The following is a 25466-nucleotide window of genomic DNA, read 5'->3' as shown; positions in this document are numbered from 1 at the left end:
AATAAGAGCAAGTGCCGAGTCCTGCGCCTGGGACGGGGAAACCCTGGCTGCACGTACAGACTGGGCGATGAGACGCTGGAGAGCAGCCTAGAAGAGAGGGATCTGGGGGTCGTGGTAGACAGCAAGTTGAATATGAGCCAGCAGTGTGCCCTGGCAGCCAGGAGGGCCAACCGTGTCCTGGGGTGCATCAAGCACGGCATCGCTAGTAGGTCAAGGGAGGTGATTGTCCCGCTCTACTCTGCGCTGGTGCGGCCTCACCTCGAGTACTGTGTGCAGTTCTGGGCACCACAGTATAAAAAGGACATGAAACTGTTGGAGAGTGTCCAGAGGAGGGCTACGAAGATGGTGAAAGGCCTGGAGGGGAAGACGTATGAGGAACGGCTGAGGGCACTGGGCCTGTTCAGCCTGGAGAAGAGGAGGCTGAGGGGAGACCTCATCACAGTCTACAACTTCCTCGTAAGGGGGTGTCGAGACGCAGGAGACCTTTTCTCCATTAACACCAGTGACAGGACCCGCGGGAACGGGATTAAGCTGAGGCAGGGGAAATTTAGGCTTGACATCAGGAGGGGGTTCTTCACAGAGAGGGTGGTTGCACACTGGAACAGGCTCCCCAGGGAAGTGGTCACTGCACCGAGCCTGTCTGAATTTAAGAAGAGATTGGACTGTGCACTTAGTCACATGGTCTGAACTTTTGGGTAGACCTGTGCGGTGTCAAGAGTTGGACTTGATGATCCTTAAGGGTCCCTTCCAACTCAGGATATTCTATGATTCTATGATTCTTAATAGCCACCCAGACATAAGCATGCATGGCCTGGATGGCAAGCCTCCTAAACTTTCTGGGACTACAGGGGTACAGGGTATCGAAGCAGAAGGCTCAGGTGGTTAAGTTGATCTACATGGGTTATGAGGTTAGTGCCGGACAACAGACCTTGAGGCAAGATCGTAAAGAAGTGATATGTTAAACCCCAAAACCTGAGACAATAAAAGAACTGCGAACCTTTATGGGAATGACAGGGTGGTGCAGACTGTGGATCTATAATTACAGATTGCTTGTAAAACTGCTGAATGTACTCATTGCAAATGGGAACAGGGAACTCCAATGGACAAAGGAGGCCACACGAGCTTAGGACCAACTAAAGAAGGCCCTCATGTCACCTCCAGCTCTGGGACTCCCAGATGTAAAGAAACTGTTCTTCATTTTCTCCCATGAGAAACACGGGATTGCCCTGGGAACACTAGCACAGGACCTGGGCCCCTATCGAAGGGCAGTTGCTTATTTTTCTATGGAGTTGGATGCTACGGCCAGGGGATGGCTGGGAAGCCTCAGAGCTGTTGCAGCAGTGGTGCTAAATATCCAGGAAGCACGCAAGTTCACCTTGGGACAGAAGATAACTGTGCTAGTGTCTCACACAGTGTCCACAGTGCTGGAAGTGGAAGGCGGTCACTGGCTTTCCCCACAAAGGCTCCTGAAATCAGCAGAAACCAAGGGGAGCCAGTACACCATGACTGCCTGGAGACCATTGAAGCTACCTACTCCAGACGTCCAGATCTGAAGGACACTCCTTTTGATGATGTGAAAATATCATGATGAACATACTGATGAGCAGCTACGTCATCAGTGGAAAACAACATGCTGGGTATGCAGTTACCACTTGCAAAGACGTAATAGAATCTGGAAAACAGACATCTATAGGGGCTAAATAATGAGATTATTGGAAGCAGTTCAGCTGCCTGAAAAGGTAGCAATCGTGCACACTGAGGCACACCAGAAGGTGAGCTCAGAATTGGAGGAAGGAAATCATCTGGCGGACAGAGAGGCAAAAGAAGCAGCAGAAGGTGAGGTGGCAACTGAGGGAGCCCTGATTCCAGACAGGCAAATTCTCCTCGAGGGTAAGCTTGTATATAACAAAAAGGATAGAAAATTAATCGAAGGTCAGAAGGGAAAATATAACCAAGAGGGATGGACTATTACCAAAGACAGGAAGGGAAGCTAGTCATCCCCTCCAATTTATTGCGGTCACTGGTAAAGAAAGAACACCGGAAAACACATTGGGGAATAGATGCTTTGTATAACTATCTAATTGAAAAAAAAAATATTGCCAGAACCTTATATGCTACCATCACTCAAATAACTGAACAATGTGATCTTTGTCTACAGACTAACCCCAACATTGCCCCCAAACCAAAACTGTGTCAAATTGGAAAAGGCCATGGGCCCGGGCAACAGTGGCAAATTGACCTTTCTGAACTTCCAAGAAAAGGGGGGTGTCGATATTTACTGGTGTTAACAGACAGATACCTTTTCAGGATGGCCAGAGGCTTTCCCCACTAGGACTGCCAAAGCCTGAGAGGTAACTAAGTCTCTTGTAGAGAAAACTTTGAAGCCACAGTGGGAAGGACTATACAAGGTGCTTCACCACAATTAAGATCAAGGAACGGATAATAGAGAATGGTTAGTGGCCTTGGTCCGAAGCTGTAACAGAGGATAGAGCATTAATGGAAAGTTAGCAGTTGTGGTTATTTGGTGAACAAATGGTGACCTTTTATATACATTATAAGAATGGCAAAAAATAGGGAAAGAATGGACACACCAAAGAACTGTAGGGGATGAAACTAAAATAGGGTGCTGAATGATTAATGGAACGAGTTTCAAAGGTGTTACCGAGATGGGAAAAGGCTGAAGACCAAGACCACAAACTAATAATAGATGCACTTAGTATGGTTCAAGATAATGCATCTTTAGCTCTTTGTCGTATACAAGCACAGTTATGGATTCAGGCAACGGCTGCCTTGATCGTTAGGGAAGGAAGTGAAGGCATTTTTCCGGCTGAAGTCCAAAAGACTGTTTGGGACAATGCCAATGATTTTGAGAAATTCCAATCTTGGTGGACTCTGGTAAATTTTACCTATGATCCCATTGTTAACATGGCTACTGCCTTTGTGCTTACTATACGTAATGCCACAGTTTATGTTATCCACCCCATCATTGCACTAGGATTAAACCATGAGGAGCATGAGCACGCATGCTTGAGCACGCGGTGCGTGGGCCCTCTGGGGAGGCCACGGGCTCGAGGATTTCCCGAGGCTGCCTCTCCTCTTCCCACTCCTTAGGCTGTGCTGTGCCAGGCTCAGGGCAGATGGGGCAGCAGCCGTTGGTTACCGCCTGAGGCACAGCGCAGGGTGCAAAGTCCTGCCCCAAAACCTCGCTATCTCTGTGCCTGAGCCAGCTCTGGCCCTGCTGTGGCCGTGCAGGGCAGGCCGAGGGCCTGCGGTGATCCAGCACAGAATCCAGTGGGTGTTTTTGGCTCAGCACGTGACTTCTTGTAAAGGGAGTGCTTCAGCCCGGCCGTTTAACACTCTGTGCATTCCTGGGCTGCTGGGGTCTTCGGCATGCACTTCTGCTTTCTCTTTCTGCCTTCATGCTGCTCCTGATGGTCCCAGGGGACTGCTGCTGGGGCCTTGGGGCTGTGGGCTGCCCACACCGTGGTGTCAAGGCAGGAGGGGAAGCTGGAGCTAGTCTTGGGGCTAGGGGGGCACACCACCAGCTGTCTGAAACCGAGCCCAGACGAGCTGCTCCCGGCTCTGTGCAGGCTCACTCTTACTGGAGGTGAGCTGTGCTGGTTACCTGTGAGCATGCAGCATGGGGTGGGAAACCCCCCCTCTGCCAGCTTCTGTCCTGCCTTGGCTGCTTTTGGCCCATTTTCCAGAGGGTCTTTTAGTCAGGGCAGCCTTTGTCTGAGTTTACGTTCCTCCTGGAGCACAAACTTTCCTCCTGTGGGAGAGCCAAGCAGAAGGGCAGGGCTGGCGGTGCTGAGCAAGCCCTGCTTTGGCTGCTGGGAGACAGCTTCAGCCTCTGTCTTGTCCCATCCCCTCTTGTGCACAGCAGCATCTCAGTGTGAGAATTAAAGTTGTGATTTTGCAGTAGAAAGCCTTTCCTTCTCACCCCTGGGAGCGTGGCGTGCAGGGGATGTCCGGACACCACAGTGCCGTGGGGTTCAGACACGTGTCTCTGGTTGTTCCCCCAAGACCCAAGCTGAACATCCTGCTCGTGGGCAAAACTGGAAGTGGGAAGAGTGCAACAGGGAACATCATCCTTGGGAAGAAAGCATTTGAAACTATGGTGTCAGCAGATTCAGTGACCAAGAGCTACAGTGCAGACACTGCCTCACTCTGTGGAAGCGAAATTGCCATTAGCAACACTCCTGGCCTTTTTGACACCCAGAGAGCCAATAAGGAAACAGCTGAACTGATTGGAAATGCTCTTCGTCACTTCTATGGAGGGGTGCATGCTATCATCCTGGTGATGCAACTGGCCGATACCAGTAAAGAAGCGGTGGAAGTGGCTGAGTGGGTGACAAAGATTTTCCATACTGAAGCACAGAAGTACATGATCCTGTTATTCACCCGAGCAGAAGATCTTGGGAGTGTAGATGATATCCACGGTTTCGTTTAAAGTGAAACAAACCTCAGGGGGATGGAAGGAAAATGTGGAAATAGGTACATTGCTTTCAGCAACATAGCAGCAGAGCAGAGAAGGAAACAGCAGGTTGCAGACCTCATTAAAATGATTGATGAGATGGTAGAGAAGAACAAAGATGCTCCATATTACACGCGAGAAATGCTGGAGGAACATACACGGACAGCTTTTGGAAAGTATTGTACTATACAGTAGCCAACAACGCTTTGGTCAGACGGGCGATGTTTCCTCTCTTGTGCCTTTCCTGCCGTGCTCTGAAGATCATTCTTTCTTTCCTCTCTTGATGTTTCCTCCTGTCCCGTCAGTGACCTACCCTTTCCCCTGGCCATTGCTCCCCTGACAGGCTGCGAGAGTGCAATGGGTGTCTGGCGACGTGTAATTCTCCTCTGCTGCTCTGTCTCTGCATTGCTCTGTCACCACCCGTTGTGCTGGGAAGCCGGAGACCTTGGCTGGGTGAAGCTGGAACGACATGGCTTGGCTTGGCACAGAAAGAAGGGTTTTGCCATCCTCCGCTCCCACCACACACGTGGGTGCACAAGGACCAAGTGCCAGGCATGATTGTAATGTGTCATGATGTAAGTTTGTAGATGGCACCAAGCTGAGTGGTGAAGTCAGCACAGGAGAAGGAAGGGATGCCATCCAGAGAATGCTCCATGGAGACCTCATTGAGGCCTTTCAGTGCTCGAAGGGTTCTTATAAAAAGGATGGAGAGGGACTCTTTAATTGTGTAGATAATTATAGGACAAGGGGGAATGTTTTTAAACTGAAAGAGGGGAGATTTAGATTGGATGTTAGGAAGAAATTCTTCACTCAGACGGTGGTGAGGCACATGTTGCCAAGAGAAGCTGTGGATGCCCCATCCCTGGAAGTGTTCAAGGCCAGGCTGGATGGGGCTTGGCCAACCTCATCTGGTGGGAGGCAGCCTTGTTTGTTTCAGGGGGGTTGGAGTTGGATGATCTTTAGGGTTCCTCCCAACCCCAACCATTCTATGACTCTATGATCCTTCACCCGGTGTGCAATAAGCCCAATTCGCACGCACTCGGGAGAGAGATTGCTTTTATTCAGGCCTCAGAGCTCGGTGCAGTTTCCACAGATCAAGCACAGCCAATGTCGACTTCCTGGCTCCATGGAGACATTAAATTCATGACTATTCTAGCGATCTAATACAAATTCATTCTAATCTACCTGAGTTCTGTGGTCACGCGGCATCATTCTTAATGGCTCCTTTTCAGGCCCTCCTGCGCATGCCTTCCTTTCTGTGGGGGTCCTAGGTGGTGTTCCCCAATGAAGCACCCTAACCCCTTTTATCTATTGGTGGTGTGATAAAAATATCAATAATTTTCTTAGATGGGACCTTCCATGAAACTATTTTAATCGCAATTGCAATGGTGGGCATCCTTGTGAGGAAAATCTCAAATAATTTTCTTCAGACAGGATGTTCTGTGAAGCTATTTTATTCGTGATTGCAGTGGCAGGCGTCCTGCCAGTTAGGAGCGCATTATAGTAAACACATCATAACCTTTTATTCCCTATTACCCGACACCTCATTGCCTCCCCTGTTTCCTCATTGGCTGAGTACTACAGGTTCACAAGCTACTTGACGCTCCTTTATACCATACGCGTACAGTTCTTCTTTCTTTACACCCCTTAATTTCTCCCTTTTCCTTTTTTTTTTTTTTTTTCTTATGTTTCTGTGGTCTTTGTTTTACTATTCCCACACTGCTCATCCTGTTTTTCTCAAGCTTCCACCTTATTTAGTAACAGTGAGGCTTTCTACTTTTCACTTACCTACATGTACTTAGCATTTCTCCTTATTATGACTACACAACTACCTTGGAATACAGAAAAGTAATTCTCTACTGCAAAAACACAACTTTGTTTTTCATATCCTGCAAGCGGGAGCGCACAGCACAAGTTTACCATAGCCCTGTGTCCCCCATTTCCCGACACCTGATTTCTCCCTGTTTCCTCACTGGTTGAATACTACAGATTCACAACCTACTTGACGCTCTTCTATACCATATAGGTACAATTTTATTTGACCAGCCATTGATTTCTCCTTTTCCTTTTTTTTTTTTTTTTTCCCCCTTCTTCTCTTGTGATTAGAGGGCCTGTGATTCTTGTTTTTACTTATTTCATACTACTCATCCCATTTTTCATAGCTATGTTTCTTATGTTGGGACAGTGGGACCTTCCCCTTATCTGCTTAACTAGTGCTATGCTGCTGTCATGGCTGCACAATCACATTGGAATATGCAAGGTTAGTGGATATTCCACTGCAAAAACAATTTGTATTGCAAAAATACAACCTTGATTCTCAAAATGTTCACATCACCTAAGCACAACCTCAGGCTACTTGCTATTGGCAACTTTCTTTGGTTTCTCCCAGAAGGAGCATTCAGTCCCTGATCAAAGGGAGCCTAGGTTAAAAGAAAAACATATTTTTTGTCCTGTACTACATATATGACAATTGATTAAAGGGAAGCTCATTAAAAATAGACAATTCCTCTCCTTTTCCAAGGAAGAGTTGGTTCCATTGCATCGAGACAAGGAGTCATCTGCAAGACGGGCAGATGCTGGGAGCTGGGGCTGCTCAGCCTGAGGAAAGGGGCTTGGGGTTCCCGTCTGTGTATGTGAATGCCTGGTGGAGTGCCCAGAGCTTGGACACAAGGGCATGGGCACCGCTGGAGGCACAAGGATGCCCGCTGAGACATCAGGAAAGTCTTTTTTTGCTGTGCGGGTGTCTGAGTGCTGGCACAGGCTGCCCAGAGTAGCGCTGGATTCTCCATCCCTGGAGATGTCCAACACCCAGTGGACACGGTCCTGGGCAGCTGGAGCGGTGTCCAGAGGTGCCTCCAGCCCCAGGCGTTCAGTGGCTCTGTGGTTCTGGGATTCATAGCTCCCACCAAATAAGAAAAATAATGACAACCACCGCAATGGCAAGGAGAATCATCCCACAAATCACAATAGGTCTCCTGTAAGACAGAGTGAGAAACCCAATACTTTTCCTGTCTGCTCTGTACCTCGCCATGTGATACGCCACCTTCTCTTCTGTTAAATTGGGCTCCAGGTACATCTCATTGCTGTAGTACCTGTCCCCATTCACCCGCACCATGCAGCGGACCATCCCCATCAGCTCCGCGACCTGCTGGTCCTGTTCGGCTCCAACTGCCCGGTTGTTGAAGCCGCAGTACCTATTCCCGCACCTCTCGATGAGCTTGCAGAGAGCACTGTTTTTGGAATACTTCACATAATCTTGCAGCAACCCCCCCACGAGCTCTTCCGCACGGGTGAATATGACAATTGTGTGCCTGAAAACATCAGCTCCAAAGATGTCCTGCAGTCTCTCTGCGGCCTCCTTGTCCTCCTGGGTGAATCGGCCCAGCTGGGTCACCAGCAGCAGCGCGTGGGGGCCCGGGGAGGACAGGCTGATGCAGCGGATAATTTCTTGGTGCACCTCACTGCTGACACCTCCGGGGTTGAAAATGTCGGCCGTGTCAACCACCGTGAAGTCCTCGCCATCCCAGTGCCCCTGTGCACTCGCACATCTCACGGTCACTGGCTGGGTGGACAGCTTGGACTCAAAGACACGCTTCCTGAGGAGGGTGTTCCCCGTGGAGCTTTTCCCCCCACCAGCCTTCCCGGCCAGGATCAGCCTCATCTCCAAGCCCCCGCCGACCCCAGGCTGCATGTAGACACGACGGACTGCCATGGTCACGCTGCAGAGACAAAAGCAGACACCCAGGGCTCCGTCAGCAGGCACCCAGATGCTGGGAGCATCACTGACAGCAGAAGGGATTTTCATTAAAAGCGGGGATGGTTTCGAAACCTCGCTGCTGGCGAATGGAGGCTGTGGGGCTCTGTGTGCCCCCACTGTGGGAAGGGGTCGGGGGCTGCAGCTGGGTCAGGCTGCAGTGGCACTGGGACAGACGGGGTCCCCTGGATCGCACTGCCACGTGTGCAGTCACAGCAGTGCACGAACAGCAGCAAGGAACAGAAATTCAAAATAACAGCTGGAGCAATGAGGTGCTGCGGGGTGTTTCCTCAGTCTCAGCCTCAGTCTGCACAGGATTTCAGGCACAGGGGAAGGCAGTAGGTTGGCAGGGACCCTCAGGTGGTGGTAAGAACCCTCGGGGTGGTGACACTCGTGCAGCCGTGGCCCTGCTTGGGGCTGAGAACGGTGCCCAGGTGCTCCCCTGGGCTAGGGCCGGGGCCACACAGAGCATGGGGAGTGAGGAGTGGGGAAAAGGGAAGGACGGAGAAGGGGACTGGGGAAGAGCCACTTCCCTGCCCTGCTGCCCAGCGCCAGGTCCCCAGGCCCCCTTGGAGCCCTCCCCGCCGCCACGGAGCCTCGCGGCCCCTGGCCTCCCGCCCGTACCTTCCTGCACGTCCTGCGCTGGCGTTCGCCTTGTCCCCGCAGGACGCTCACAGCCACCAGGAAGTGACAGCGGTGATGGCCGGTGTCAGCCTGGAGAACTGTGCTCATGCCACAAGGGCAGCACCGGCTCCTCCCGCACCAGCCCCCAGCTTGGTTTCGATTCTGTGCAGCCCTGGAGGTTCAGACAGCTCTAACGCTCCCTCCTGTACTTCCTCCAGAAACAGTCCGGCCTCAGAGTTATTTAACTCCCGCGATGATCTGTGTTTAGTTTCCAAGCAGTTCCTGCTGCTGGTGGGACTGGAGGCAAAGCCCTGACAGAAGAAGGGGCAGGAGACGAGGCAGCTGCAGCCTGCACCGCGGTCAGGGGCTGGGATTTCCCGAGGCTGCCTCTCCTCTTCCCACTCCTTAGGCTGTGCTGTGCCAGGCTCAGGGCACATGGGGCAGCAGCCGTTGGTTACAGCCGGAGGCACAGCGCAGGGTGCAAAGTCCTGCCCCAAATCCTCGCTATCTGTGTGCCTGAGCCAGCTCTGGCCCTGCTGTGGCCGTGCAGGGCAGGCCGAGGGCCTACGGTGATCCAGCACAGAATCCAGTGGGTGTTTTTGGCTCAGCACGTGACTTCTTGTAAAGGGAGTGCTTCAGCCCGGCCGTTTAACACTCTGTGCATTCCTGGGCTGCTGGAGAGCTGCGGCATGCACTTCTGCTTTCTCTTTCTGCCTTCATGCTGCTCCTGATGGTCCCAGGGGACTGCTGCTGGGGCCTTGGGGCTGTGGGCTGCCCACACCGTGGTGTCAAGGCAGGAGGGGAAGCTGGAGCTAGTCTTGGGGCTAGGGGGGCACACCAACAGCTGTCTGAAACCGAGCCCAGACGAGCTGCTCCTGCCTCTGCACAGCCTGCATTAGAGTTGAAGCTGCCCAGCAGCATGGGGGACAATAAAAAGGCTTTTTGAAGTAGATTAATGGGAAAAGGAGGAGCAGAACAAACGTTGGTCTGATGAGCATGGACACCTCACAATGATGGACATAGGCAAAGCAGAGACATTTAATGCATTTTTCACCTCTGCCTCTGTCTTGAACACCGATGATGGGCTCTGAGGCCCCAGCTACCCACAGCTGGGGGATGGCGAGAGCCAGCATGACAAACTCCCAGTTAACCCTGAACCTGTGCAGACTGGCTGCCCCACCTGGATGCGTACAAGCCAATGGGGCCTGATGGGATTCGTCCCAGAGTACTCTGAGAACTAGCTGGTGTCAGCTAGATCATTGTCATTGCCATTCAACAATATGAAGTTTAACAAGAGCAAGTGTCGGATTCTGCACCTGGGAAAGGGCAACAGAGCAACCCTGGTTATACAGACTAGGGGACGAGACGCTGGAGAGCAGCCAGAAGAAAGGGATCTGGGGGTTTGGATCGACAGCAAACTGAGCACAAGCCAGCAGCGTGCCTTGGTGGCCAAGAGGACCAACCGTATCCTGGGCTGCATCAAGGACAGCACTGTAGGTCAAAGGAAGGGATCGTCCTGCTCTGCTCTGCGCTGGTGCAGCCCCACCTCAAGTACTGAGTGCAGCTCTGAGCACCACAGTACAAGAAAGATAAAAAACTGTTAGAGAGTGTCCAAAGAAGGGCAACAAAGGTGGTGAAGGGTGTAGAGGGGAAGACATATGAGGAGCGGCTGAAGTTGCTTGGATTGTTCAGCATGGAGAAGAGACGAGGGGAGGCCTCATGGTGGCCTGCAGCTCCCTCACGAGGGGAGCGGAGGGGCAGGCGCTGAGCTCTGCTCTCTGGGGACAGGACCTGAGGGAACGGCCTCCTGGCACGGACACTCGGCAGCCTACAGATACCCATGCACCAGCCCAGATCTTGGTTTCGATCCTGTGCAGCTCTGGAGGTGTGACTTTGGGGTTAGTTGTCCACTTCGCTGTCTGCATTTCAGCATGAGCCTCGCAGTGCTGCTCTGCTTCTAACCCAGCGTGCTTCCCCGGGCCCCCTTGCCTGTGCTCCAGTGTTTGAATGCAAAAATTGGCTGGAAATGAGAAGTGTGGCAGAGGAGGGGAGCAGGCCCAGCCTTGGCTTGTTCTTGTGGCGACCCCCCTACCCACACCACTGCTGCTGCTCTTAACACAGCAAGAGACATGCCCCGGGTGGAGGTGCACACAGGGCCTGCATTTTGCCGTAATCCTAAGGTTAAATGCTCATTTTCTTGCCATTCTAAGCAAGCGGTGCAGAATTCTTACAGGGCTGCTTGCATTTCAAGCCTTCTTCCAGGTCAGCAGAAGTATTCTGTGCCCCCAGGAAATGTGCTGGGGCCCTCAGAGTCTCCAGCAGTTTGTGGCACACAGCCCCCAACCCCTCCAACACACTTCTTCTGCCCCTTCCCTTTGAGGAGCGGCTGAGGGAGCTGGAGTTGCTCAGCCTGGAGAAGAGGAGGCTCAGGGGCGACCTTATTGCTCTCTACAGATACCTTAAAGGAGGCTGTAGCGAGGTGAGGGTTGGTCTGTTCTCCCACGTACCTGGTGACAGGACGAGGGGGAAAGGGCTAAAGTTGCGCCAGGGGAGGTTTAGGTTGGATCTTAGGAAGAATTTCATTACTGAGAGGGTTGTGTGGCATTGGGATGGGCTGGCCAGGGAAGTGGTGGAGTCACCATCCCTGGAGGTCTTTAGCAGAAGTTTAGATTTAGAGCTCAGTGATATGGTTTAGTGGAGGACTGGTTAGTGGTAGGTCAGAGGATGCACTGGGTGATCCTGGAGGGCTCTTCCAGTCTAGATGGTTCTGGGATTCTGTGATTCCTCTCATCATGCAGAGGGATGGGGGCAGCCAGGAGTCAGCACTGGATGCCTTCAGGACACGCTGGGATGGTTTTAGGATAGCAATGATACTGCTTATGCCACTGGAGGTCAGTGGTACATTTACATACACTGATTCCCATACAGCGCTACCTACAACACAGCTATTACACTAACTCTGGTATTTCCTCCAGTAACAATTCGACCTCAGAGTTATTTAATTGCAGAAATGCACGGTCTCTGTTTAGCTCTGAAGCAGTTTCTCTCGCTGTGATCGCTTGAGGAAGAGGTCAGCCTGGCGTTCTGGGATTCCTCCCCCCTCCTAGGCTGCTTTCCGCAGCCTTTCTGGGTGGGAGAAGAACCTGGGGTGAGTCAGGCAGCCCCCACGAGCACTCCCCCAGCCCCACACTCAGGTATGGCCACAGAGCTTCCCCTGCCTGCTGCACTCGCCTGGCGAGCAGTGAGACCTCGCGCCCTTGCACAGCTCATGGCCACCACCAAACCCCAGCCTGGGGGGAGCTGCAGCTTGGGCCTGATCCTGAATGCACCTGGACCATTCTCCACCCTCCCAAACGGCTGTTTCAGCACTGCGGGTCACAGTGCACTGAAGGGCGCCTCTCCACACAGCAAGGCTCAGCATTTATGGGCATTTATGGGCATTTATGGGTATTTATTAGATGAACATCAGATTAGCACTTATTAAATGAACTTCTCTAGACCCAGCGATCACATACAATTACTCGCATTGCCCAGCGAAGGCAGGGGCAGCACAGCCAGTGACACCAGCAGCATCCCACTGCAGAGGGACCAAGGCTGGCACCACGAACCCTCCCAAAGCCTGGAGAAGTTCTTAGAGCCCTGGCTGCCACGGGGACGACAAGAGGCTTTGATCTCGGAAGCAGCGCTCCAGGCTGACCTGTGCTCTGAGGGGGCACATCTCACAGTCCTGATGTTCCCGTTGCTTTCAGCTTGCCGTGTCTTCAGACCAGGGAGGAGAGAGTCAGCGCAGTGGTGCTGCCAGCAGGGCAGTGCAGCTCTCTGCCACCCAGCCAAGGTCTCCGGCTTCCCAGCACAACGGGTGGTGAAAGAGCAATGCAGAGTAGCAGAGGAGAATTACACGTCGCCAGACACCCTTTGCACTCTCGCAGCCTGTCAGGAGAGCAATGGCACGGGCCAGGGGAAAAGGTAGGTCACTGACGGGACAGGAGGAAACATCAAGTGAGGAAGGAGAGAGTGATCTTCAGAGCGCGGCAGGAAAGGCACAAGAGAGGAAACATCGCCCGTCTGACCAAAGCCTTGTTGGCTACTGTATAGTACAATACTTTCCAAAAAACGTCCGTGTATGTTCCTCCAGCATTTCTCGCGTGTAACACGGAGCGTCTTTGTTCTTCTCTACCATCTCATCAATCATTTTAATGAGGTCTGCAACCTGCTGTTTCCTTCTCTGCTCTGTTGCTTTGTTGCTGAAAGCAATGTACCTATTTGTAAATTTTCCTACAATCCCGCTGAGGTGTGTGTGACTTTTCACGAAATCGTGGATATCATCTGGACTCCCAAGATCTTCTGCTCGGGTGAATAACAGGATCATGTACTTCTGTGCTTCAGTATGGAAAATCCTTGTCACCCACTCAGCCACTTCCACCTCTTCTTTACTGACGTGGCATAGTTGCATCACCAGGATGATAGCATGCACCCCTCCATAGAAGTGACGAAGAGCATTTCCAATCAGTTCAGCTGTTTCCTTATTGTCTCTCTTGGTGTCAAAAAGGCCAGGAGTGTCGATAACAACAATTTCTCTTCCATGGAATGAGGCACTCTCTGCACTGTAGCTCTTGGTCGCTGAGTCTGCTGTCACATCAGATTTAAATGCTTTCTTCCCAAGGATGGTGTTCCCTGTCGCACTCTTCCCACTTCCAGTTTTGCCCACGAGCAGGATGTTCAGCCTGTGTCCTGGGGGAACAACCAGAGACATGTGTCTGAACCCCACAGCCCTGTGGTGCTGGGACATCCCCTGCACGCCACACTCCCAGGGGTGAGAAGGAAAGGTTTTTTACTGCAAAAACACAGGAATTAGGGTTAGCGGCCCCAGCAGTGGTCCCCAGGGACCATCAGGAGCAACACGAGGGACCCCAGGGGAGTCTGGATAAGGCTGCCTCAGAGGGCCAGCACCCAGACCTCTTCCAAAGGCAGAAAGAGAAAGTAGAGCCCCAAGACTAGCTCCGGCTTCCCTGCCAGGCCTCGACACCATGGTGTGGGCAGCCCACGGCCCCAGTGCCCCAGCAGCTGTCCCATGGGACCATCAGGAGCAGCAGGAAGGCAGAAAGAGAAAGCAGAAGTGCATGCCGCAGCTCCCCAGCAGCCCAGGAATGCACAGAGTACTCAAACGGCTGGGCTGAAGCACTCCCTTTACAAGAAGTCACGTGCTGAGACAAAAACACCCACTGGATTCTGTGCTGGATCACCGCAGGCCCTCGGCCTGCCCTGCACGGCCCCAGCAGGGCCAGAGCTGGCTCAGGCACACAGATAGCGAGGTTTTGGGGCAGGACTTTGCACCCTGCGCTGTGCCTCCGGCTGTAACCAACGGCTGCTGCCCCATCTGCCCTGAGCCTGGCACAGCACAGCCTACGGAGTGGGAAGAGGAGAGGCAGCCTCGGGAAATCCTCAAACCCGTGGCCTCCCCAGAGGGCCCACGCACCGCGTGCACAAGCGTGTGTGAGGCTGCACGAGGACGCAAACCCAGCCTCACCCTCAGCAGCACTGCGCCCGGCTGACTGGATGAGGAGGCTGCTAAAAGAGAAGGCTGTTTGCACCAGGGGAGTTTTAGGTTGGATGTTAGGAAGAACTTCTTTACTGAAAGGGTTTTTAGGCACTGGAACGGGCTGCCCAGGGAGGTGGTGGAGTCACCATCCCTGGAAGTCTTTAAAAAACGTTTAGATGTAGAGCTTAGGGATATGGTTTAGTGGAGGACTGTTAGTGTTAGGTCAGAGGTTGGACTCGATGATCTTGAGGTCTCTTCCAACCTAGAAATTCTGTGAAATTCTGCTGTAGGGAGACCTCACAGCGGCCCTCAGTGCCTGCAGGGGCTGCAGGAAGGTTGGGAGGGACTCTTGGGCAGGGGGTGTAGGGATAGGACACGGGGTGACGGCTTTAAGGTAGAAGAGGGCAGATTTAGGTTAGATATTCAAAATCTTTCACAGTGAGGGATTTGAGGCCTGGTGCAGGCTGCCCCCAGGAGCTGCGGGTGCCCCATCCCTGGCAGTGCCCAAGGCCAGGCTGGATGGGGCTGGGGGCGGCCACTCTGTGTCTCTGTGACCATGGGACTCTAAGCTCCTCCAGGCTCTGGCTGCCTGCACGCAGTGGGTAAGGTGCTCACCTTCCATCTTAGAGTCTGCCATTTTGAGCCCACTCCGAGGGGAAGCCTGAAAGAAGAATAAGGGATTTTGAACGAGGTTTGCCAAAGTCTCCCGTGCTCCCCCCATGGCGGATAACAAGGCCGATGATGGTCACGATGAGGGTCGCTGACACACCCGGTGTGTGCGTGCTGCCTGCTGTGTGTGCATGCAGGAAGTGGTTGTACAGCCGAGGGTAAACACACGCACCCACAAGATGGCTGCACACCCCGTGAGGCAGGGAGCAGCGTTTGGCAGCCCCGCACCCCGTGCCAGGGGCAGGGCACGTTTCTGCCAGCCCTGCACAGCCCAGGAGCAGGGGCCGCAGGGGCAGGGGAGCGTGGCTGGGCCTCGCTGCACCGTGGTGGCAGATGGGGACAGCCCGGGCAAGGGCTGCTCCTCCTCAGCTTGGGAGGGGGTCCCGATGCCTTGGGGAACGAGGAGCTGGCAGGGGAACTCAGATCGGTCACTGGCAACCCTTGCAGTGCTTTGGGAAACCTGAGAGCTCGCAGAGGATGTGCACGGCCACCAACTGGAGCAGGAGCCTCCCCCCAGAATCACCATCAGTTCAGTGCCCTTGTTCGGCACCTGAACCTCCAGCCCTGAGCCTGAGCAGTGTGCGGGGTCTGTCCCAGCCCCAAGTGGTGTGCAGGGTTCGTCAGCATCACGGTAAGAAAGAGATGTGCAAAGAAACAACTAGAACCCGTGTCAGCTGGGAAATCCCACAACAGAACCAGCGTGTAGAACAAACCACAGCTTAAACAAAAAGCTGGGACAGGTACTACGTTTTAACGCCCCCAAGAAGACTGTTCTGTCCACAAAACAAGGAAAAAATTAAGAATGGCTTCAGTAATCAGAAAGTATGTGAAAGGTTCATATGGCACACTTAGGGGGAAATATATTTAAAAGCTTGATTGTAACTTAAATGAGTCAATTTCTTCCTAGACACTTTAAGGCAGGTCGGAGAACTTTTTCACCCTTTTGATATTCCTATGGTGCAGACACCCTTGTGAAGTCAACGCTCCTGTGAGGACCCAGCGAGTGCTACCAGAACAGACACTCCTGAAGACAAGGAGTTTGTTAAATCACCCTTACAGATATGCAACCAGGATTTCCATTCTCCAGGGACTTTCTGTTCTCACTTGGAAACAAAGACTGGCTGAACTTTACTTAAGGAAGTAATAACCCCCTCCCTGAAAGCAGCCATTACAACCTTTTTTTCTTTTTTCTCCCTGGAATGACAGTAGCAGCATTTCAGACAACTCACCAGAGGCACCTGTGTGCTTTTGTCCCCAAGTCTGAACTTTGCAGCTTCTGACAGTGACAGGTCTTCTTCTGTAGGTGCAGTGGCTGAAGTGTGGCAGCTGCCTGTGAAGTTCGGCAGCATTTAGCAGGAGCGGGAGTAGGAGGGGATTTCGGTGACGTGCAAACCAGCTCTGTTGAACAAATGGCCGTGTACGAGTCGGGTAGGAGCTAGATCATGTGCAAAGTCATTGGTCGCCAAGAACAGAAACAGAAAGTTACTGAACTGAGCAAGTAAGGCAACAAAAGCTCCTCCCGATGAAGGGCGTTTTAGTTTGAGTACTTCTCGCCACTGCTCCTTTCTCACAAACAAGCCGTCCGCGCTGCCTTCCTCCCCCAGACAAGAGCAGGGCTCATCAGTCTCAGGAGGCTTTTCCTGGAGCCAGGCTGGGTGTCCACAAACCAAAATGTAATGGCTCAGTTTTTAAAGGTATGGGGTGGCTGCGCCTCCAGCACCAAGGGTGCTGGAAAACGCTCCCATTGCCCACAAGAGCAGATGGTGAATCCCAAGGTCCATCTAGTGGCTGCTCCTCGGAGGCAGAGCTGTGGCAATCACGATGTTGTGGACCCCTGGAAGGTGGGCATGGGATGAGATGGGAAGAAGAACGAGCAGCCATTAAACACCTTCCCCTACGGAGCCGGGGCTGGAGCTCTGCACTGCTGGGACGCTCCCGTCCCCTGCCACCCCCACGCAGTCACGGTCCCGCTGCAGCAGGAACAACGAGCAGCCACACAGCAGGGACTGCAGGCAGACGGGGCTGCATTAATTCTCTTTTAAGTTGTTTAAAGGCATTTTGTGCTTCTCCAGTCCAGACTAACTTTGACTGATTACTCTTTATCAATTCATATAGAGGTTTTACCATTAGTCCGTAATTATAAAACCAAAGGCAACACCAACCTGTCATCCTAAATAGGTTCGTAGCTCCTTTACCGTTTGGGGTTCTGGAGTCCTGCAAATGACTTCCTTATGTTCAGTTCCTAGTTCTCGCTGACCTCCTGAAATTCCAAATCCCAAGTACGTCATGTGTTGTTGAACCATCTGGACTTTCTGTTGAGAGACTCGATACCCATTTAAACCCAGAAAATTAAGAAGACTTGTAGTCCATTGAATACAACTCTCTTTAGTCTTGGTAGCTATTAAGAGATCATCTACATATTGTAACAAAGCCCCTTCAGTGTCCGGGGGTATCCAAGTTTCAAGTTCCTTTGCTAATTGGTTTCCAAAAATAGTGGGGCTATTCTTGAATCCTTGAGGTAGCACTGTCCATGTAAGCTGTGTCTTTCTGCCTGAGTCAGGGTTTTCCCATTCAAAGGCAAATAGGTTTTGGCTTTCAGTGGCTAAAGGTAGGCAGAAGAAGGCGTCTTTTAAGTCCAGTACGGTAAACCAGACTTGACTATTCCTTAATTTAGTCAGCAAAGTATAAGGGTTTGCCACTACTGGATGTATATCCTCGGTGATCTTATTTATGGCCCTCAGATCCTGAACTAGCCTATAGCTTTTTCCATCTGCCTTTTTAATTGGCGATATGGGTGTATTGTATTCTGATTCACATTCAATCAATAATCCATACTGTATAAATCTATCAATTCTCTCTTTAATTCCTTTCCTGTCTTCTATCCTCAAAGGATATTGCTTAACCTTAACGGGTTTCTCTCCTGGTTTTAATTTAATAATTATTGGGGTCACATTTTTAGCTCTTCCAGAGACTTCAGTGGCCCAAACTCCTGGATATACTTGATTTATGATCTCTAAGGGTATTTCACTTTTAGGGTCGGTTTGTATTAGTGCCAGGCTTAACACATTTATTAGTTGTTCTTCTCCTATCCTTAATTCCATTTTCCTTTTTTCAAAGATAATTTCTGCTTCTAATTGTTCTAACAAATCTCAACCTAATAGAAATTTTGGAGATCCAGGTGGATATAAAAACCTATGTATCCCCATTTGTTTCCTGTTATAAATGAGGTCTGGATTTTGTAATATTTATAAAACAAATATTTCTAAAAGGTATATAAAAGGCAAGTAAACAGCGCTGGGTGTGCAGGGAGTCTACTCTCCACCAACATGCACACACAAACATCAAACGTTCTAAATACATGTATACAGAGCGTTGCTTTACATAATAACCCTAGTATGCCTATACATACATACAATCAGGATAGGTAACAAACAATCCTTTAAGTTCCATAACTTAACAGTCTCCATTCTCCCAGTCTGTTCCTCTTCACTTCTTTTTCCTACTTCTTTACTGATGTAACCTCATAGCTTTTTTTTTTTTTTTCTTTTTTTTCTTGAGGGCAGGCTCCCCTCTTATACCCTTCTCTCCACAGCAGTTCTTTTCAAAACAACTTTTTTATTGGTCAAACAACTTTGAATGTAACAACAACAGCAAACACCCAGAAACATCCATGCCTCAACAGCTGGAGAACAAGAAACCCCAGACTGCATGGAGTCTCCTGAATCACCCTTCTTTGTTCCCTCTAAACTCTTTTATATTCCTGATGGCCTCGTCATTAAGAGTCTAATGTTATCTCAATCATGGGGTTTTCCAACCCCCATGGCCACATTCCTAAATCTCCCCCTTCTTTATGAACCATTTCTCGACACGAATTACCACTCCATATATAACATTTCCTCAACTTGTACTTCAAAGGTTCACAAAAATAAGCCTTTTCAGGTTGATTGGTTGCACCTTTTACCTTAACATAATCATTCCATAAAGGCATTAATGCTTGATTTAGAACCGAATATGTTGCCCCATATCAGTAAGAAATTTCACTTCCGTTCCTCCCCTAACTTCATTATAACCAGTACAGGATCTGCTAGGGTAGATTCCCCAGGTCCCCGTTATACCTGTTGAAATCGGGCTGATGAATCAGGGGCCAATGATTACCCTAGAAAAAGGCTAGTCAATTTGTCCTCTGAAGCCAGGTCCAAACCGTTTTTTTTGTTGTTGTTGTTGTTGTTTGTTTGTTTTGTTTTGTTTTGTTTTTTCCTTCCCCATTACATTTCAGAGTTGGTCCAAAAATTCCACAGGGGTTTCTTTTAGACCTTGTTGGAAGCATATTCTCAATTCCCAATTCGTCCAGATTCTAGTATTTACTTAACCGTTCATAATTTTCAGGATGATTAGGGTCTTAGTGGGGGTCGGTCAGGGAAATGCAATTGTCCACAGTTCCCTGAGCGATCCCATCGGCAATCTGAGCTCACACATGAACTCAGGTTGTTTTCAGAGTTAACTGCTTTCTGTTTCTGTGACAACTCTCTGGGACCCATCATGATCCCTTTGCCCCAGAGGGCTCACACCCAAGATTTTAAGGTCTCAGCCCCGGGCTGAGGCAGAACTGTTAACATTCCTACATCCTCTTTCCCTGCTCATTCAACTTCAAACACCTTTAACACTTTCAATAACCCTTTTAACACTTCCTTTATCTTTCTCCAGCCTGTACTTTTCTAATGCCAACATCAAAGGCGCAGTCAGGGACCAACTTAATTCCATACCTTTTCCCTCCAAGATGCTGAAACAACATTAGTATACAACATTCCATCCGATTTTCCTTCTCAAAAACAACATTGACTGTAGCAAAGTATTACAGTTTAAAGCTCCATTAAAAGGCCACTTTTTTCCACATTCCAGCTTATAAAGCGGCCACCATTGATTACAATATTTTATCAGAGTTTTCTTATTTTCACTTCCACCCGGAGCCCCCCCTATATCCTTCCAATGACTCATAATACAACCCAGCGTACTTTTCTTAGGAATTTCACTGCTTACTAGCCCCCCCATTTTCCAGTTTACACTTTCAGAATACATGTATCACTTACAAAAATGCGGGCACGCAGGTATCTTTCAATAGCAATGTCACAAAACTACTATTATTACCAGGAGATATTGCCAAAGTCACAATAACAATAATCAGAGTCAAATTCCACATGCGATAGGTGAGAAAACCGAAATATGTAACATTGTAACGATATCTTTCTTATAACAATGCCACAAAACTACTCTTATCACCAAGAAAATAGCCAAAATCGCAGTAACAATAACCAGAGTTAAATACCACACTCCATGAGTCAGAAAACCAAAATAGGCAACACAATTCCAGATGGACCTTAAAGCGAGCTCTTTCCTTAAGGTCCCCAAATATACTTGTGGTACTAACCACAAAGTATATACCAAATACTGCCTTGCAGAAGATCGCCTTCCGACTTAACGGACAGTTCCAGATGACCGGTCTACCAGAAAACCAAACCAGAATAAAGAATATACTCACTTACAATGATGGGGTCCTTGTCTGCCTCCGCAGTGATCCGGTGAGTCGAGGAGTCCCTCCGGAAAATCCCGGGGGTACCCTAGGGAGTCCTGTCCCCAGCGGGTCCTGCGGTCCGGCAGAGAGGTTGTCCCATCTGGGTCGCCAAATTGATTTAAAGATCAAAGCCGAAATTTCCTTAAGTGGTATATTCTTTATTGCAGCGCTGGATGCACGGGGGATCCTTCCACCTATCGTGCATGTTCAAAGTGACAAAATATCTCATATTTATACAGCGAAACAATGAATATTCTATTAGTGCCTATACATATTCATTACCTAACCCCGCCTACTCTCGCTTCGTATGCTAATTAGCTTATCAGTCCTTGAGCTTGTGCAAAGCCTTCCAAGAATTGTGGGCTGGGGTCTTTGGAATGTGGGCAGTGGTCTTTGGGAGGAAGGCTGTAGGTCTTCCTCGTGATGCACTTTTCACCTTTTGCTTAATCAGTCGTTTTCCAAGCTGTAAAAATGCTGAGTTGGCTTTCGGTTTAACTGAGGGTCGGCAGATAACAGGAAGTCTCAGTTAACAAGACATAACGGACAGTTGACTCAAGTTATCTCAAGTCTCAGCCTGACTGAGGGTTAACAGATAACGGGATGTTTTCAAATAACAAGATGCTTCAACATAACAGAAGGTCAACAGATAACAAGATGTCGTTTACTTTGTTCTCGCTAACTTTTAACCACAAGTTTTATTCTATCCTAAAGTGAGTTTATACAATATCATTCCCCCCCTTTCTGGAAAGTCTACTAATTCTTTTACTTAATACGAAAATTTTCTTCCCTGTCTTATGATATGTGCCCCTCAATACCTTGCCATGCACAATTGTCAAGGAGGCTTACACGGACATTTGTTGTAACAATTTTCAATTCCAAACAAATAATACAAAAGACAATATTAAACTTGCACCAACTAATATTAAATTAAAAAAAAAATAATTGGGTGACTCAATGTGTTCAAAATCCCAGTTTCAGTTGGTGACCATCCAAAGAGTGTATCCCACCAGTTGCGACTTGTGTCTTGTTTTTTAACTAGTTGCTTCACTAGTGTGAGGGTAGGTAATAACTTACGATACATTGTCTTGTTAGACTTGATCAACTGGCGGGATACCACTGGTGCCAAATATAGAAAATGACACCCGACGATTCTAACAAAGTTACAAATACAAAAGTTAGAATGATTTTTGCTAGGGAGAGTTATATTCTCCTTATCTATTTCTACAAAATCACAAGCAGTTCTTAAACACACGCACCCTTGACCAACATATACAAGCACAGTCTTTTGACTAGTATTTGGATGAATTTCAAAGTGACAGATACCTTGCTCCATGTCAAAACGTACATCCTGGGCCTCAATTGTATTGCTTTCACAAATAAATCCTTGCTGTTCCCCGGTAACACATGATTCTAGATTTACAGACTGCCATCTCCCATTCTCCATCCGTGCCCATGTTCTGTGCTCCGACGGACAGAGCACTGTCTCCTCATGGTTTAATCCTAGTGCAATGATGGGGTGGATAACATGAACTGTGGCATTACGTATAGTAAGCACGAAGGCAGTAGCCATGTTAACAATGGGATCATAGGTAAAATTTACCAGGGTCCACAAGGACTGGAACTTCATCTCAAAATCATTGGCATTGTCCCAAACTGCCTTTCAGACTTCAGCTGGAAAAATGCCTTCACTTCCTTCCCTAATGATCAAGGCAGCCATTGCCTGTAACCATAGCTGTGCTTGCATACAACTAAGAGCTAAGGATACATTATCTTGTGTCCACTCTTCTCCTAATTTTTGCCATTCTGATGGTTTATATAAATAGTTGCCATTTGTTCGCCAGATGACCATGACCAGTGATCACAGCAAAGCATGAAACTGCACAGAAGTGCAGAGCAGCCCGTGTTCCTGAAGGCAGGGAGGTGCGCATGAGAAATGGAGCCTGTGCCTGTGTGCAGCTCCACAGCACGTGAGCCTGGGGTCAGGGCACCTGCAGTGGGACGGCATCTCATCCTGTGTCACGGCACTTCCCTGTCAAAGCTCCTGGTGGTTTCAGATGCTCGGAACTGCTGCCACCAGGGCTATTTCTGCTGTCACGTACGTGTGACCAGCCTGTCCCACCTGTCCCTAGGATGCTCTTTGCCCTGGGTCCTACCTCGGTGACGTGGATCCCCTGGAACCTGCGCATGTGGCTTCGATCCCCTGACTGGGGGATTGAAGCCACCACCCTGCGGCCCCGCCAGAGCCGGCTCTCCCGGGCACACGTCCGTGTCATCGCCTGTGGCGCCAGGCGTGACTCGAAGGCCGCCCGCCCCAGGATGGTGTTCCCCGTTGCGCTTTTCCCTGCACCGGTCTTCCCGACGAGTACCAGGCGCAGCTCCGTGTGCTCCTGGGTCCCCTGGCCTGCTGGCATCGGTGAGTGGAAAGGCTCAGTGAGAGAGCAGCAGTGTGTAAAGCACTGCCTGGGGTGGGGCATGCATGGAAACAGCCCGGCACAGGGGCAGAGATGCCTGTGCCACCCCGGGGATGCTCTTACCTCCCCAGGGATACCCGTGACACCCCAGGGATACCCGCACCATCCCAGGGATGCCTGTCCCCTCTCCACGTGCACAGCACTGCTTGGCACATGCCTGCTCTGTCCCCTAAACCCCCCCACCGACTGGGAGATTGCCAGGAGAGCCCGGTCCCTGCGGTGCCTGTGGTGGCACAAGGACACCGATCCCCCCTGCGAGGGGGCTCTGGGGCAGGGCAGTGCCCGGCCCTTGCACCCTTACCGTGATCCTCCCAGGAGCCGCTCGCCATCGTGCTCTGCCGCAGTGTCAGTGCAGGAAGGGTGATGCCAGAGCTGGGTCACAGGCTGCAGGGGGACAGAGAGCAAACACACGTGCAGGGTGAAGGCTTTCCCGCTGGGCTTGGGGGATAAGGGCGCTGGCAGGCTGTGACAAAGCCCTTGAGAAGGCCGAGCCTGCAGCGCCAGCCCAGCCAGCAGCAGGCTTAGCCATGCACCATTCGCCTGTAGGTGAGCAACGCCGGCTGCTCCTGATCCCTGCGTTCAGAAGCAGCCCCCCAGGGACCTGCTGCACGGTTTCTGCGCTGCTGAGTTGTGACTCCGGAGCCGTGCAGCGCACTGGGGAGCAAACCCGGTGAGCACCAAGCCCCTGCAACCTACCCACGGCTCCGGGTGCAGCAGTGTCCCTGGGCAGGAGGTGCCTGTGCTTGGCCCCAGCTTTTAGTTTGGGGCTGCGGGGGCGGGAGCTGAATGCAGCAGGGCTGGGCGCAAGGTTCACGGGGCGGGGGCTCTGCAAGGACAGCCCAGAAACACTCGTGGGGGGCACGGAGCTGTGGGGGGCGGTTTGCTGCATGCTCTGCGGGGCACACCCAGCCCCAGCTGCAAACACCGAGGGTCCGGCTCTGCTCCTGGGCTGCCTCCCCTCGGCCCCACGGTGACCTCTCAAAAAGCACTGGGAAAGCTCGGTCTGTGCAAATGAGGGAAACGCATGGCCTGGAAATAAACCTCAGCGGTCATGAGGTTGACGAGACGATGAGGTGCAGCCTCCTACCAGAGGAGTTTTGGTCTGATGCTCGTAGAAACACAGCCGGAGGCTCCCTTTTCCACCCAGGCTGTGGTGTGTGAGGCCGCAGTCTCCTGAGCTGGGGACGTTTTGTGGCACAGCACAAACCGGTGTTCAACCCCTGCCCGGCCCCTCTGCTAAGCCCAGGTCCCTCGCAGGACGCAGGGAGCCCCCTCCTCCAGCCCCTGCGTACCACAGCCCCAGCACGCTGCTCGTGCTTTGGACCAAGGCACTCGAGCACCGCGTTGTGCTCGGGGCCGTCCATACAGGGCGGCAAGTCCGGACCCCTGTGGGTGCCCGGGCACCCACCGCCCATGGCTCTGCGGTTCCCTGTGGCTGTGCAGTCCCCGTGGCACCGCGGTGTGCCTGTCTGCTCACCATCACCCGTGGGCACGCTGCCCCGCAGCTCCCCTGGATCTGCTGCTGTGCTTGGGCTGCGCGCCTCCTTCACGTCCCCTTCCTGCTCCCCAGCCCCCTCCTGGGACACTTTTACTTTCGGTCTGTCCGCGAACCTCCCGTGCTCCTGCTTCAGGCACCTCCTCGCCCCCCTCCTCATCCCCGCAGGGGCTCGGGCACTCTTCCACTCTTCCTCCCCATCCTCTTCCTCTCGGCCGCACGTCCCCAGCCCGGCCAGCTCGGGATGCCCGCGGGGCTGCCCCTGGCTGCTGGGGGGTCCGCACGGTGTCTGCTGGGGGACTCTGGGGGGTCCTAGGCCAGAGCTGCCGTGCCATAGCCACGGGGCAGCCGCCACCAGGGTCCAGCGTCGCCCAGGGGTGCTCCAGCACGGGGGGCACCGCTCCGGGACGCACGGCGCAGCCCCGGTCCCGTTCCCGTGTTCGCCCACTGACCGGAGTCCAACCCGCAGACCCCGGTGCCGCCTGGTCCCGGTCCCCCGGCGGTTCCCTGACCTGCTTGGCTCCGGTACCCGCCGGTCCCCCAAAGCCGCCGGGACCGGGAGCGGCGCCCGGGTGCGCAGCAGCGGCCGCGGAGCTCCCGGAGTGGAGCCGCGACCTCCTGCGTCGGTGCGGGGAACGGCACCGGGAGCCGGGCACCGGGGGTCAGGGACACCGGGGGGTCGGGGACACCGGCGCTGGGACCTGGGGTCACCGGGACATTGCGGCACTGCGTGTCTCCGGGGGCACTGGGGGCACTGGGACACGGGGATCTGTGACAGGGATATGGGGCTGGAGACATTGGGGCATGGGGACACCGGGTGTCAGGGACATGGGGACCTGGGGGCATCAGGACACAGGGATCTGTGACA

At 51.7% G+C, this 25466-nt stretch overlaps 2 protein-coding genes across 3 annotated transcripts in view; both read right to left on the bottom strand.

Moving 5' to 3' along the window:
• The window catches only part of LOC137852042 (uncharacterized), a 75855-nt gene extending 50671 nt beyond the window's left edge, over positions 1-25184 (bottom strand). Inside the window, exons 1-6 of the mRNA XM_068673289.1 lie at positions 24581-25184; positions 23405-23487; positions 22786-23036; positions 15010-15055; positions 12944-13586; positions 10098-10171 (exon numbers count right to left, since the gene is read on the bottom strand). Of these exons, the coding sequence (XP_068529390.1) occupies positions 10098-10171; positions 12944-13586; positions 15010-15055; positions 22786-23036; positions 23405-23432 (1042 nt within the window). The 5' untranslated portion in view covers positions 23433-23487; positions 24581-25184. The remainder of the gene's footprint in view (positions 1-10097; positions 10172-12943; positions 13587-15009; positions 15056-22785; positions 23037-23404; positions 23488-24580) is intronic.
• LOC137851955 (GTPase IMAP family member 2-like) lies at positions 6531-22808 on the bottom strand. 2 transcript variants are annotated; one of them, XM_068673118.1, is made up of 2 exons: positions 22786-22808; positions 6531-8196 (listed from the first exon to the last, which is right to left on the bottom strand). In XM_068673118.1, the coding sequence occupies exon 2, from the start codon at positions 8187-8189 to the stop codon at positions 7371-7373; it is 819 nt and encodes a 272-aa protein (XP_068529219.1). In that variant the 5' UTR covers positions 8190-8196; positions 22786-22808; the 3' UTR covers positions 6531-7370. The 2 variants fall into 2 exon arrangements, with proteins under 2 accessions (XP_068529219.1, XP_068529218.1); XM_068673117.1 differs by lacking the exon at positions 22786-22808 and adding an exon at positions 8856-9421.
• Positions 25185-25466: the final 282 nt, after the last annotated feature.

The sequence above is a fragment of the Anas acuta genome, chromosome 2, assembly GCF_963932015.1.
Source record: "Anas acuta chromosome 2, bAnaAcu1.1, whole genome shotgun sequence".
In the NCBI taxonomy this organism is placed as follows: domain Eukaryota; kingdom Metazoa; phylum Chordata; class Aves; order Anseriformes; family Anatidae; genus Anas; species Anas acuta.
This window is presented reverse-complemented; position numbering and strand designations above follow the sequence as displayed.